The following is a 13,920-nucleotide window of genomic DNA, read 5'->3' as shown; positions in this document are numbered from 1 at the left end:
AAATGGAAGAAACAATGCGAATGAAGTATTAGGAGCAGCTTCTTGCTGAACTTATAGATAGCTTTTTTATCATCATGTTTTATTTTACAGATGTCTTCGCACTCTAGTAAAACAAGGGATTTTATTTGCTGAAAAAGCCCAACCCAAAAACCGCCATCTTTGTAATAACCATAGTACTCGTATCTAAATAAGATGCTTTGATCTGTTCCCCATTTATTAGCATCAAATAACGTTTCTATGACAATTTCAAAAACATACCTGAAATACGCCCTCAAGTAGATAATCTGCCAAGCTCCCAGTGATACCAACATTCCCATAGTTCCAAATGCAAACCATTTCACTCTGTTATTCGTGCTCTCATTTGTATCTCTCAATTTCTGTTCTCTGTGTCTAAGGTATTCCATTTCCGTAACGATCTCTGCCACCATTTCCTCGATGCGCCGTAATTCGGTTTCGACTGGCTTAAGTTTCTCTGTAGCTTGGACGGCAGACCAATCTTTGGCATCGGCTCCAATATCGATATCGAGTTCAACGTGACGGCGGGGATTGTTAACACGGTTTGCTAGATGTAGTTAGTACTGGCTGCGATGAGATTGAAGAAAGGGCGGCAACGAACAGGCTGTAAAGTAATTGTAGAAGCAAACATCAAATGATGCATCGGCGTGAGATGTGAAAGCCATTCTCTTTTCGCCTACAATATCCTTTGGTTTTCCGTATTCATTTCCAACAGCATCTTTAATCTATCCTTCGTGTCAGCATGTGGCTAGACCTTCTTCGACCAATTGCATTAAACGTACATGCATATCGACTTGCATGCCATCTCCCTTTGAACCATCAATGGTAGCAGTAACCACAACTAAAGTATCCTTGGCCACAAAATTCCTGATACATCTCTCTGCCTTTTTGTCTCCTTTGTGATAAGCGTCAATGTCGAATTTCAGTGCTTCCGCAACTGCTAGTACCAGAAAGAAACTGCAAAGTGCTTGCAGAAATGACCTTGTGTATGCCATGATGTGTAGAAGCCGAATCGATTGAGTGAAAAACAAGGGGCTCCGAAAGATATGTGTAAATGGAGCTCTCGAAACTCAAGAACCAGATTGCGGTAATCCAAAGATTTAGACGACGTGTAAGCTTCGGGGTACTGTGCAGGGATGTAAAATCTTGAGTCACGTGCTATCGAAGTTTGAACTTCAAGATTTGGATTTGGGCATCTTTGGACTTTCAATTTCAACGACAATAGCAACACTTGAGATATTTATTACCGCCAAAATGCCAAAATGTAAGTTTTTGAACATCTGCGATTCTGGTATATATGCTAACTACTCTCACAGTCTTCTGTAAGTTTAAAATCATCGCGCCGTGCAACTTGCGATCATTCGAGCTCTATCTCCATCTTCGCGAACAGCTTGCTAACACATCTTTAAAGGCGATTATTGCGATGTCTACCTCACTCACGACTCGATGAGTGTACGTAAAGCTCATAACAGTGGACGTAATCATTTGCGCAATGTTGTCGATTATTATCAACGTGTGTTTCTCCCGCTCCATAATCACCAAATTATAAGTAAACTAATCCCTTGTCCTAACCTTAGAAATCGGCCACGAAAAAGCCCAATCCGTAATCGACTCCATCACATCTTCCTATGCCGCCGAAGGTCAATCATCTTCGAATCCCATGCTCCACAACCCAGCAGCTGCGGCACCTTTCCCACCTTTTCCACCCGCCAATTTCCCTGGAGGCGTTCCACCACCCTTCCCTCCATCCTCTGGTCCAGGTGGTATGCCATTCCCTTTGCCAGGCGCAAGAGGCTTCCCAATGCCTCCTTTACCTGGACAACCTGGTGCACCACCTATGCCACTATTCCCAGGTATGCCTGGTATGCCTGCTGGAATGCCATTTCCTCCTCCAGGCGGCTTACCACCTAATTTCCAATTCCCAGTTCCCCCACCAGGGGGTTTCCCAGGAATGCCGCCGCCAGGTGGTCAAGGGTTTCCGGGTATGCCTCCACCAGGGGGAAATCGGGATGAGAGAAGATAGACAGATAATGGTATATGTTTAGAGTTGAGAACTGGAGAGATGATATGGACTTTGGCGTTCAGGGTTGAATTACTGGCACGTACGTTATTAAGGATATTCATCATGCGGATGACTTGTTTCGTGTTCAAAGGATAGCAGAATGAGAATGTGGGCAGATTGATTCGTTCGATGAATAGGAATTCTGGAGACTGACATCGAATTCTAGTCATGGTCATGCAAATTATTAAACAGCGCGGTACCGCAGGAAAATACTGGAGTTGGGAGAAATTGTACTATTATGGTTGAAACACATACGACATCACAAAGCAAGTAAAAGAATGAAACGTTTTTCACGTCAAGAATGTCTAGTTGGCATTTCTACATGTGCTTTTATTGTTTGGATGGTGATACAATCAACTATTTAGAAGTCTATCATCACTGACCACATTGTTGTTATCTGGCCAGCATTGAACGCTGAACAAAACCTAATTCTGAGCATATTCTTGGCCTTTTCCTAAATTCAATGTTTCGATATAGCATTTGTTGTTTTGGAATCCATGTTGAATACATCATAATCTCTAAACCATATCAAAGTAATGCTTCCTTATTTTATGTTCCACCTACATCTTCATGCATCTTCAAAACAAGCGGATGTTGAAGACGTCGACTTTTAGGGATTGACAGAAATGTGATACAATACAATTTGTAGCTCATGTGGCTTTAATACAAGTGAGCAACCGCAAAAACTAACATCTACATCCCTCTCCAAAATCCACGCATTCCTATCATTCCCCGAATTTGATTTCCAATTTATACGGGTCTAAGTCAAACTCACCAATCAGATCGCATAGATGGTGCGGTCTGGTGGTAGAGTGGTAAAACGCCAAGATCTAAAGACTAAAAATATCCTCGCGGGGGCTATTCTCCTGCTAACTAAGGGGTTAGTAAGGTTTTGCATGTCCTTTCATTATATATATTTTTTGCATTCTGTTAAAGGCAGCTTGAAGACTTGATGAAGGTGCTTTTTTTTTTTTTTTTTTTTTTCGCGAAAATTACATTGAGTTGGTTGGTTGTTGGTTTGATTGTTGCTGGTGGACGCGAGGCGCAGTGAATATATTGTGGGGCGTTCATGGTCATCATAACGATGAAGAAAGACTAGATGGATTTTTCGCACACTTTATACGACTGGTGTCAGTACCTCGGATATCAATGGGGAAAAATGATTTATCTCTAAGATGTCGATTGCCTGGGTGTTCGAGACATGAACCTCATCACTAGCACAGCATGAGTGAATGTTAATTTCAACCTCCTCACAGCTCACCTCAATTTGTCACAAAGTAGATAGGATCACAAGGGTTTGTGCAATTCATTTTACCATTAACACCACTTCATCAATCCAAACCAATTGCCTCCTCGCACGTGAGACTCAAGAAATATAAATCCAAGTTGTAAAATCTTAGGGATAAACAAAAAGACACGAAGATTCCACCCGAATGAGAAAGTGGAAGGACAGAAAAAAGGCATAGAAATTACAGAATACGTGAAGAACACATGGACAGTATGATTCCATCTATCTCGGGTATTGCATCATGAGTTGAACTTTCAAAGATGAGAACGATCAAATTGAGAGGGGTTGCGTATTGAAGAAGAATAGGAAGTTGGGCGTGAACTCAAGGCCTCACCCAGGCTGATGATAAGTGTCAAGCAGTCATTACTCTCGCATCGTCCGATTGATTCTAGTTTCACATTATATTTCATCTACACCTCGATCTGAGCGATTGAAAATTGACTTCATAACCTCACAGTCTTGCTGTATCTCAGAGCATTGAAAGATGCTCAGACAAGGTTTTCCTAATCGATAAGGACGTAATCGCTATAATGATGATAGATGTATTAAATCATTTTACTCAGAAGTAAATACTCTCCTATATCTATACTCTTCTTTTCAGAAATCACATCCTAAGAAAAAACTATCACATTCATTTGTGTATTCATTTAAAGACTCAGTATATAAAACAGCACTTATAATTTAAATTTCAAAACTAAATTTCAAATAAAGGAACGACTTCCGTACATGTATTGCCTAGCTTATTTCCATCTCACTCTTCTTCTATCCCCTGTTCTACTCTTCTGTCCCCCCTCTTTCCCTTCATGTCACCCGTCCTATCACCCTTCTAGTCTATGATCTCCAACTCATCACTTAAATCTTTCCAATACCAGCGTTCTTAAGAACATTGGCCTTGGTGGTTGTGACATCAGCAACAGCAGCAAGAGTCAATCCCTTTGCAACTTTCAAGACATCAGTGTTGGTTCCAACGAACGACCCGGATGCGACAAGGCTGTTAGAAACGCAGTTACGGCCAAGGATCGAAGCACATCCTGCAACACCACTGCTTGAAGACCAAAGAGGGTTGTTGGGAACGTCGAAGATGGTGGGTGTAATAACTTTCTCGAAAATGTTGCCCTCAGCAAGGACCTTTGCTCCCTCGCCAATTTGGAATGCGTTTCCTTCTGCGATATCTGACCAGTAGTTGTTGGCAGCTTGGAGAAATACATTTGGTGCGACGGATGAGTGCAAGCCTCCAACCTTGGGTCCACGACCACTGGTGTTGTGGATGTAGTTGCCCTTGAAAGTAACAGTGTCTTGGGATCCAGTGAAGTAGAGTATCCAGTAATGACGGTTGTTGCATTTAGCAGACCAAAGAGTAGTACCATCAAACTCAGAGTTGGAAATGGTAACACGGTTGGAAGCACCTGGTCCCATGGTGATGAATTGACGACCAATTCTGGATATCTTGACGTGATCGATCCACAAAAGATCGGTGCCATCAACGGAGATAGCATCTCCACCCCAAATGTACTTGGGATTCATCTCGACGAACTCAACGTTCTGGATGATAATGTTCTTAGCACCTGCAATGTAGAAACCTCTACCCTTGATCTTTCCAAGAGATCCAGAACCCACAATGGATTTGTTGGAACCGAGCTTGATAGCATTTGGAGGAATACCGGCGACATCGTAAGTAACGGTTGGCTTGGGAAGAGTTGGATCAGCATTTCCAGACTGTTCACACCAGCCATTGATATCGATTGAATCTTGTCCTTCATCGTTTTTACATGTATTTGAGCGAGGTCTGCAGCCCAGCTCAGATTTTGTTTTCATAGAGTTTGTGAAATCCCAGGTTTTGTCAAGAACGATGGTACGGGGAACACTATCGGTGAGCCAGTTAACAAGCTCTTCGATGGTTTTTGGGGATGCAGGAGCAGCATTTCCACCTCCAGTGGCTAGAGCAGCGAAACCTTCAGCTTTGCCAACGACTCCTGCGGCATCAACTGCGATAACAGAGAGCATGAGGATAGCGAGGGTTCTGAATGAAACCATGATGATTGATTGAAATGAAGTTATTGAGATAACTTTAGAGGAGGAGCTTTGATGATTGATTTGCTTGAATGTAAGCTGTGTTATGAGAACGAATGGATGAGTAGATGAGTTGATGAGTGATGATGTTAAAAACTTCGAGACTTTCGACGTCCTTATATACCATTGACCACCTGATCATGTTGTCCAGAACTTCATCAAGAGTGGGACATTATCCCCTCCAAGATCTCTATCTCGTAACGCATTCTCTCAACACGAGAGAAAAAAGGGTTTCCATAAGCCTCACACTTGGCGGATAGTCACTCCGTCCACTGCAAATAATATACTTGACTTTGTTCAAACTTTAGATAGTGAGTATTATTTCCCAGAAATGCTTGGCCATATCACTCCTTTTCCTGCTTAAAATGTAACGCATATTCGAATTCATAACCATCAGCCCACAGAACGAGAAAATTGCCAACAAAGGAGAGCTCTAGGTTTCCTTGGCGACAAAATTGCTTGCATGCTCATGGTAGAGCATGTTCGCAATCGCTTATTCATCTCAATTGACCTTCGAAAACATTCGATGATCAAGTAACATCCTCGAATATTCTTGTGAAAATTGAACCGTCCTATCTTCCTCGTCCATTTGCCTTTCAACTCCGGACGAACTCAGCAATATTCTGGAATGCTCCTCGATAGTACCGGTAGTTTATGCTTTTGAGGCGTTTTGAAAGTACGAAGTTGGTTACTTCAATAAGGATGGCTGACACAAACCCTCCAAAGGAGAATACCCATGCGAAAATTAATCTTTCTTCAACCCAATTCTAATTACTTTTGTATCTTATAAGACTTAAGGTTATTATGCATTAAAGAGCTAACTTTAAGCGAGCTCAAGTGGCGATCACTTAATGCCCCGTGTAAGGACCCTTGTTATTAGTAAGCTTCAGAGTGCATACCTACTCATTTATTAACCTCAGGATGCCAAGTCCAAGGGACAGTTCCGTGGCCATGGTGTGACCGCCCTCCAATCAATAACATCATAGGTTATGTCCATTTGCCGTTTGCCGCTTGCCGCTTGCCGCTCTGTGAGGGTATCCCGGACATCAAACGAGTTCCTGAGATGTTTGAATCGAGTTCCATTCAGCAAACATGGGGGGGGGACCGAGGGTGGAAGGTGTGTACCTATCCACGTTTCGACATTGATCACATGACTTGACTAATCATGATCTTTATGCCCAACTCAGGGCTTGTTCGGATCGATTTTATTTTTATTTGATGAAATCTCTAATAATGATAAAATGGCAAGGGTATTGAAATATTGAAGCTAATATATTTAGAGTAATATTGGAAAATGTACGAAATTAATTGAAAATGAAGAAGATATTGCTTTTTCTTAAATATATTCGCTCTATAATATCTTAAAAACTATTGTTAACTATTATTATATGAAAAAAGTTGAGATAAGTTGATGTATTTATTATTACTTTAAAATTATTAGACCTAATATTTTATTAGATTCAATATTGTGTTCGATAAATGCATTTATTTGAGCTAATATATTGAATCTAATGTCGAAAAAAATCGATTCGAACGCGCCCTCAAACTTACATCTAGTCTATGACAGGAACACTGACATCCGATTTCGTAGAGCCAAGATCAAGATCAAAGACTGATTAAATAGTAGATCTAAATCTCGAATCAAAATTCTATCTTGCCAATCAATAACAGTCAGTCAGTATATACCTATTCAAGAATCCAGAATATAGATGAACAAACACTCATAGTTTGAACTCCAAAAGCCCGAGAGGTGGTGAGTCATTCACACTTTATCAATTGATTCCCTTCTCCTTCCCCCCTTCCCCCCTTCTATATTAATTCCTTGAGGATATACTATATTATTTTCGAAGATATACTTCATCTACTTTTCTGAGGATATACTCCTTCATAGAATCAATCACTCCCTACCTCACTAATATTAATCCACTTATGATTTCTCTGATTCCCTTTCTTTCATTCATTCCGATCAATCATTCTCTTTTTCATTCATTCAAATTTATTTTTCTATTCTTATTATTTTCTTATATCTCTCTCACATTTCACCGATTTACATTTATCAAAATTTGTTTTTCCCTCTTACATTCCTATTTCATTAATAAAATTCATTCAAGATTATTATAAATTCATGATAATTTAGATTATTGTAGATGACAGTTATAGAAAATACTATCGTGATTTGCTCATTTGAATTATTTAGTATTCTCATCGAGACATAAAGGGGACATTCTTCTTCGAGTGATGAAAAAATTCTCATTAAACTGTATTTTAACAAAAATAAACTATTTTTTCTACATTCTTTTTTACTTCAATATAGATTTGACAAACTATTAGTTAAGTAAGAGTTCATATCAAAATTAATCGTATACCTTCATTATCTCATACGAATATAAAAATATCAAAATCCTGATTAGATAGGGATTCTTACTAAAGAGAGATCTCATGATGAAAACCATCTTCATCTTTCATACAGACTCAAGTTTTAGACCGGTTATTAAAGTAGGTCGAGTATTCTATGAACTTGATGGTCTCATCTTTTAGTCTTTTTAGTGCTGCTCTAACACTTCTATTGTGACAATACATTTACTTCTCCCAACTTATTCGCTATCGAACCTCTTTCTTAATCTCCCTTGTTTCGATCTTGACCAAATCCTAATGTAATTTTCTTCTTCTCCTTGAGGTCTCTAATATCATCATTGCCTCTATTCTTTATGCTTTGATTGATTTCTACTATAATAGCATTCATTCATACCTCCACCGAATCCAGTAGCTATTTTCTTTCATCCCTCATCCCCTTGTGAAACACTTACCACAGAATCATATAATGCTCATCTATCAACAAACACCTGATTAATAGCATATATGAATTGTGACAAGCTTAAATCTTGATATATAACATTTTGTATCCTTCCTTTTTCGTCCCCCAAATCCGACACTTTACGGTGAGTACTCCGTGGCAACCTTTTATGTCAACACACTCCTAATCAAAGTCTAGGCTTGATCTGAACTCGGTTGCACTTTGAAAATGATGTCTTATCAATCTGCGGTGGGTAGTCCATGGTAATAGAGGCTGTATATACGATAGGTGTAACTTGATTTACACTGGGATTGAATATTATATTTATGGTAGTAAGTTATTGCCTGTTTACCTTTCAAGAGCTTTACGGTAAGAACCCAGCTTTAAGAAATTCACATTCATATTCTGTATGTTCCACATTTAAAATTGTCATTATTTATATCAGCTTATTAAAGTCAAGCTTCTTGAGTGTATCCACAACAGCAAAGCTCGGAGTTCCTACTGTAGCGCTGTACATTCTAGAAATACTACAAGTCTTAGTAGCTCGATTCCATGCTTAATTTTCTTTAGTATGAATATTTATCTAGATTAGATATGTTGCGGTAGGCACTCCATCAGTCTACGGGAGTGCGGTTAGATTAACTCTGGATCGGTCGGAATTCGTATATATTTTCTCTCTCTAGGAAATGAAAATGAATATAAGAGTTTATTTTGAAGTTTCTTTCTACTCATGTTCTCTCGGCTGTACCTTCAGAGTCTGCATATTTGGATGAAGAATAAATTGAATTATATAAGCCTTGGATGGCATGAGTACTTATCGGAAGCTCATACATAGTTCCACTTGAGCAATATATATCTTATTTGTGTCCAAGTAGATGCGTAGATTTTTGAACGAAGATCTATCCTCGTTATCAAACCGCTGTGGGATACCAGCCATGGTTCACAATTGTGATATACTATCATAATACAAGTTTTATTATCTGCATGTTATTTTCCTTTCAAATATATACATTGACTTTTCTACCCATAGTTCATCCCGACTGCAATAATTATTGAGTAGAGATTATAATATTTGATAATCGAGATATTAACTCATCTCATATCCGCAGATTTGTGAATAAATCTTCTTCATTTATTTCTTACCTCTTTATTTTAAGCTCTTACTTAAGCTACGGATTTACAATCTCGCAGCTTTACAGGTTTGCAATCTCATAATTTTACCGTCTAACAGGCTCAGATCTCACCTTCTTTCATTCTGATTGTTTTGCAGCCTCGCAGGTTTACAGTTTCACATTTTTTCGGTCTGAATGTTCTGCAGTGTCATAGGTTTACAATCCTACATTTTTTATACACACTAACAATTCTGCGGTCTCACTTCTATTGTCTTTGATTAGATCTTATCCAAGGATAATCGACTAATCGTCAAGGGATGTTTCGAGAGATTTTTATTCATTATCATTAAGTAATAATAAAGGACCCTATCTATAATACTAAAGCACAGCTATTTACCGAACACTAAAATTACACCAAAACTCATATAAATCATTTGTATTTTATTAAATGAATATAATATATATACTAATAAATTTTATATTAACTTATTTAGTTTCATTTACAATTTAAGAAAAAAAATATCATTTATTTTTAAGATTTTTATTTATTAAAAGATATATATAGAAAGTTAATAGAAATTAAAAATATTGAAATTTGTTAATAAAATAAGCGAAAATCAAGAACTTTTCTTTTGATATTAATTTAATCTTATAAATATTAGTATATATTCATTTTAAAATGATACAAATCTAAATAATAAATTCTTTGTTATATAATAAAATTACATTCAATATTTTGATTAAATTTAATGATTTTAAATATTTCTTTTTTATAATAATAAATAGAGCAAAAGGCCTATTTTTGGTATGATTTTTGAAACTAACGAACAGCTGTACACGGTTACTATAAGTAGTTAAAATCTTGATTCTTTACCTTCGTATTGAAAATGCGAGGAAGTATACAAAAGAGGGGCTAGACGTATTACAATATACAAGAGAAAGCATACATGTATGAGGCAATCATCGACTAGTAATTTCCGAGGAAGGAGCTAGACTCATAGTGCGGGGCATAGTATAGAGTGGATTATGACAAGGTTTCAGTTATAGATCTGAATGTTATTTACATAAATACTTATGTTATATTTTACGACTAAAATTTTTATATATTCTTTTTGAGATATATAACCAATCCTTAAAAAAAACCATATAGTATAGTATACATTCATTTAATTCTTTAAATTATTAATATAATTTTTAGAAAATAAAGATTTATTAGTGAAATTAAGATTCTAAGAGAAAAGTCTTGACTTCTAAATGTTAATCATTTAGCGATATTTTTTAATATTAATTATATAGAGTACTATCAAGAAGATAAAAACATAAAAAAGTTAGTATTCTGAAATTTTGAAATTTAGATTATAACTACTATATAAAATATAAACAATACTTCTCCGATTATTATATAAGAGTTTTTCAATCGATTCAAACTATTATAAACTTATTATTATTAAAAGATTATAGATTGTTTTTACAAGACTTTTTTATAATTAAAGTGTCGGAACACGTGACCAACAACGTGATATTACATATCATACTTTACTCTATATATGTATGAAGTACATAAATGAAGGTAGTACACATATATAGATATAGTAATTCCCTCTTTATATAAAAAGAATAAATAAAAATAAATAATCTTTTCATCTATATATCTTATATATATATATCTTATTAAATCTATCCAACATTAATTAGTAATTAATTGAACTTAATTATAGAATAATAAGATTAAACCTAATAAAAAGAGATATCTTTTAAAAAGATAAATAAAATCGTATTAGATTAAGTTTACATATAATTTATATAAAAGGATTAGAATACTATATTTTCTATACTATTTTTTCAAATTATATATTAAAAAGAGATTTCTAATTATAATTATAATTTCTTTAGAATAGTTTGATTTATATTAATTCTATTTATATTCATTACACTCTTATATATACTATATAAAACATATTTAATATAATATAATATCGAATATTATTATTCAATATGGCTTTTCTAATTCCTAAAACATTTCTATATAAAGTAAATCTTATATTTTAAGGAAAACAATTGAACCCAAGTAATTCCAATCTCACAAAATCCTAAATAAATGCTGATATTATTATATAGATTATTAATTCATAATTCAAATAATATAAAGAACAATAATTATAAAACGAATTTTAAAAATAATATAAAGATTAAATCAAAGCTATCTTTAAAACTATATATTATAAAGCACTTAAACTTTTATAAATTCAACTTTTTATTTATAGTTTTTAAGTTCAATAATTAAGAAGTAATTTAAGCTATATTAAAGTTCTTATTAAACTTATTTCAAAAGAAGTATTAAATGAATATATAAAAAAGATTGAGAAAAAAATAGAGAATCTAAAATTAAGCTATTCAAATATATATGAAATAATTAGATTAAAAAGATTAATATATATATTAATATCTATTTCAAATTTATTTAATCAAATATTTATATTACATTTATAAAATTAAAATCAATTTTGTTTCAAATCTTATATAATATCAGATTATATAATACTAAGAAAAAATATACTATACACATTATATACAAAATATATATATAATCTCCTTTTAGATCTAATAAAAGTATATATTAATAAAGACTATAAATATAATAATAAGGAATATAATTTTCTTAATCGAAAACTTTAGATGTTTTATAAATTCTATAAAAATATTAATATTAAATCAAACCAATATAATAATACTTTTTCAATAATACTTAAGAATAATACTTTATTATTCTACTTTAATAAAATTATTAATAAAAACTTTAATTTTGAGAATATATTAATATTAATACAAGTATATTTTGAAACTAAAAAAAAATAATAAAAATACTTTATTAAATAGTATAATATAATATTTCCGTAAATTATATAAAACAATCTTGAAAAAATACTTTCTTAATAATTAGAAATCCTATTTGAAAATCTTTAAAATCTATAATATGATTTAATTAATTTATATTGATTAGAATTAATGCTTTGAGATTAAATTATAAACACTTATTATAATATTCTTGAATATAACTCTATATTATTATAATCAGCTTTAACATATAAAGGTCTTTATACTAACCTACAAAACGCTATTAAACAAACTAAATATACGAAAATAATAAGTTTCTTTATATTAACCTTTATTATTAATAACCTACTCAATATAAAAATATACTAAATTAATTATGTATATAAAAACCAAGGATTATATTAAAAACAAAATTAATTCTAAAAAACTCGAAATAAAGAAAAGTTTTTATCTTCTTCTCAAAATAATTCTTCTCATTTACAATTCATACAATTTCAAAACAATCCTTATATATTATCATTAAAATACTACATATACAAAAAACCAGATTATTAGTTTACAAATCACCCTATACAAAAACAAAAACCTTAATATAATCAATTTATAATAAAATATAATATAGATGAAAATTAATTCCATTAATTCCTTTTTATATACAAAAATGATTCAAATAATATAGAAAGTGAATTCGATAAAGTTGTAAATGAATAAAACATTATTAAATATTAGTAGAATGATTTATTAGATAATTAATTAGTAGAATATAAAATATATATAGCTAAACTTCTCAGTAGACAATCTCTTATATACACTTTTTTATAATAAGATTAATTCAAATAATTATATAAAAAAACAATTAATAGAAATAAGATTTTTTAGTTTGAAGATTAATATTTAATTAATATTTTTTAAAATATTATTCCTGATATTAGTATATTAGGGATATTAATAATAAAAGAACTTCAAGTATAAATATTAAAAAAAGAAAAGAATATAAGATATATAAATAATATTTAATATAATTTTAAGTTTGAAAAAGGCTTTATACAATTATAAGATAATATTTTAATTAAAATATCTCTTAATGATATTACCTTTTTAATTATATTAATAATACTTTATTTCTTATATATATATAAGATATAGATTGTCTATATATATTACTTAATAACCTTATAAATGTTTTAAAATAAGATAATAAGATAATTTCTATTATACAAAAATGAGGATATTCTTTTATACTTTTGAATTAAAAGGAGAAATTGATTATATATAATTACTTAATCAAAATAAAACTTAAATAAATTTATTGAAAATTTAATTATTTATTTATATAAAAACTTATAAATCTCTTAAATTGAATAAAATATAATATTAACATTTATATGATTAAGAAACTTAACAAATTCTATAAATATTATTAATTTTATACAAAATCCTCTAAACAGTTTAAATTTATAATTAAAAATAATATTAAATTCAATTACTTTATCATTTTTGATATCTTTTATATTAATAAAAATTCAGTTTTATATATTATTAATAAAACAATTGTATACAATACTACAATATTTATATAAAATATATTCATTAAAATAATATAAAATGTTATTCGAAAATGTTAAATTAATATATATCTAGAATTATTAAATCATATATTAAATAATATAAATACGAATTTTGTATTTAAAGAATTCAAACAAAATATAAAATTCCTTTAAGTTAATATTCGAGAAGTTCCTAT

At 32.2% G+C, this 13,920-nt stretch overlaps 3 protein-coding genes across 3 annotated transcripts; 1 reads left to right on the top strand and 2 right to left on the bottom strand.

Moving 5' to 3' along the window:
* Window positions 1-183: 183 nt before the first annotated feature.
* Window positions 184-1,010, bottom strand: EAF01_010236 (uncharacterized protein; the record flags this gene model as incomplete). Its single annotated transcript, XM_038918493.1, has 4 exons — window positions 184-202; window positions 259-562; window positions 617-740; window positions 798-1,010. 4 exons carry the CDS (start codon window positions 1,008-1,010, stop codon window positions 184-186), a joined length of 660 nt encoding a protein of 219 aa, XP_038765718.1.
* A 259-nt stretch (window positions 1,011-1,269) lies between these two features.
* Window positions 1,270-2,038, top strand: EAF01_010235 (uncharacterized protein; the record flags this gene model as incomplete). Its single annotated transcript, XM_038918492.1, has 4 exons — window positions 1,270-1,279; window positions 1,332-1,337; window positions 1,427-1,528; window positions 1,593-2,038. 4 exons carry the CDS (start codon window positions 1,270-1,272, stop codon window positions 2,036-2,038), a joined length of 564 nt encoding a protein of 187 aa, XP_038765717.1.
* A 2,179-nt stretch (window positions 2,039-4,217) lies between these two features.
* Window positions 4,218-5,399, bottom strand: EAF01_010234 (uncharacterized protein; the record flags this gene model as incomplete). Its single annotated transcript, XM_038918491.1, has 1 exon — window positions 4,218-5,399. One exon carries the CDS (start codon window positions 5,397-5,399, stop codon window positions 4,218-4,220), a length of 1,182 nt encoding a protein of 393 aa, XP_038765716.1.
* Window positions 5,400-13,920: the final 8,521 nt, after the last annotated feature.

The sequence above is a fragment of the Botrytis porri genome (assembly GCF_014898465.1).
Source record: "Botrytis porri strain MUCL 3234 chromosome Unknown BPOR_016, whole genome shotgun sequence".
Lineage (NCBI taxonomy): Eukaryota > Fungi > Ascomycota > Leotiomycetes > Helotiales > Sclerotiniaceae > Botrytis > Botrytis porri.
This window is presented reverse-complemented; position numbering and strand designations above follow the sequence as displayed.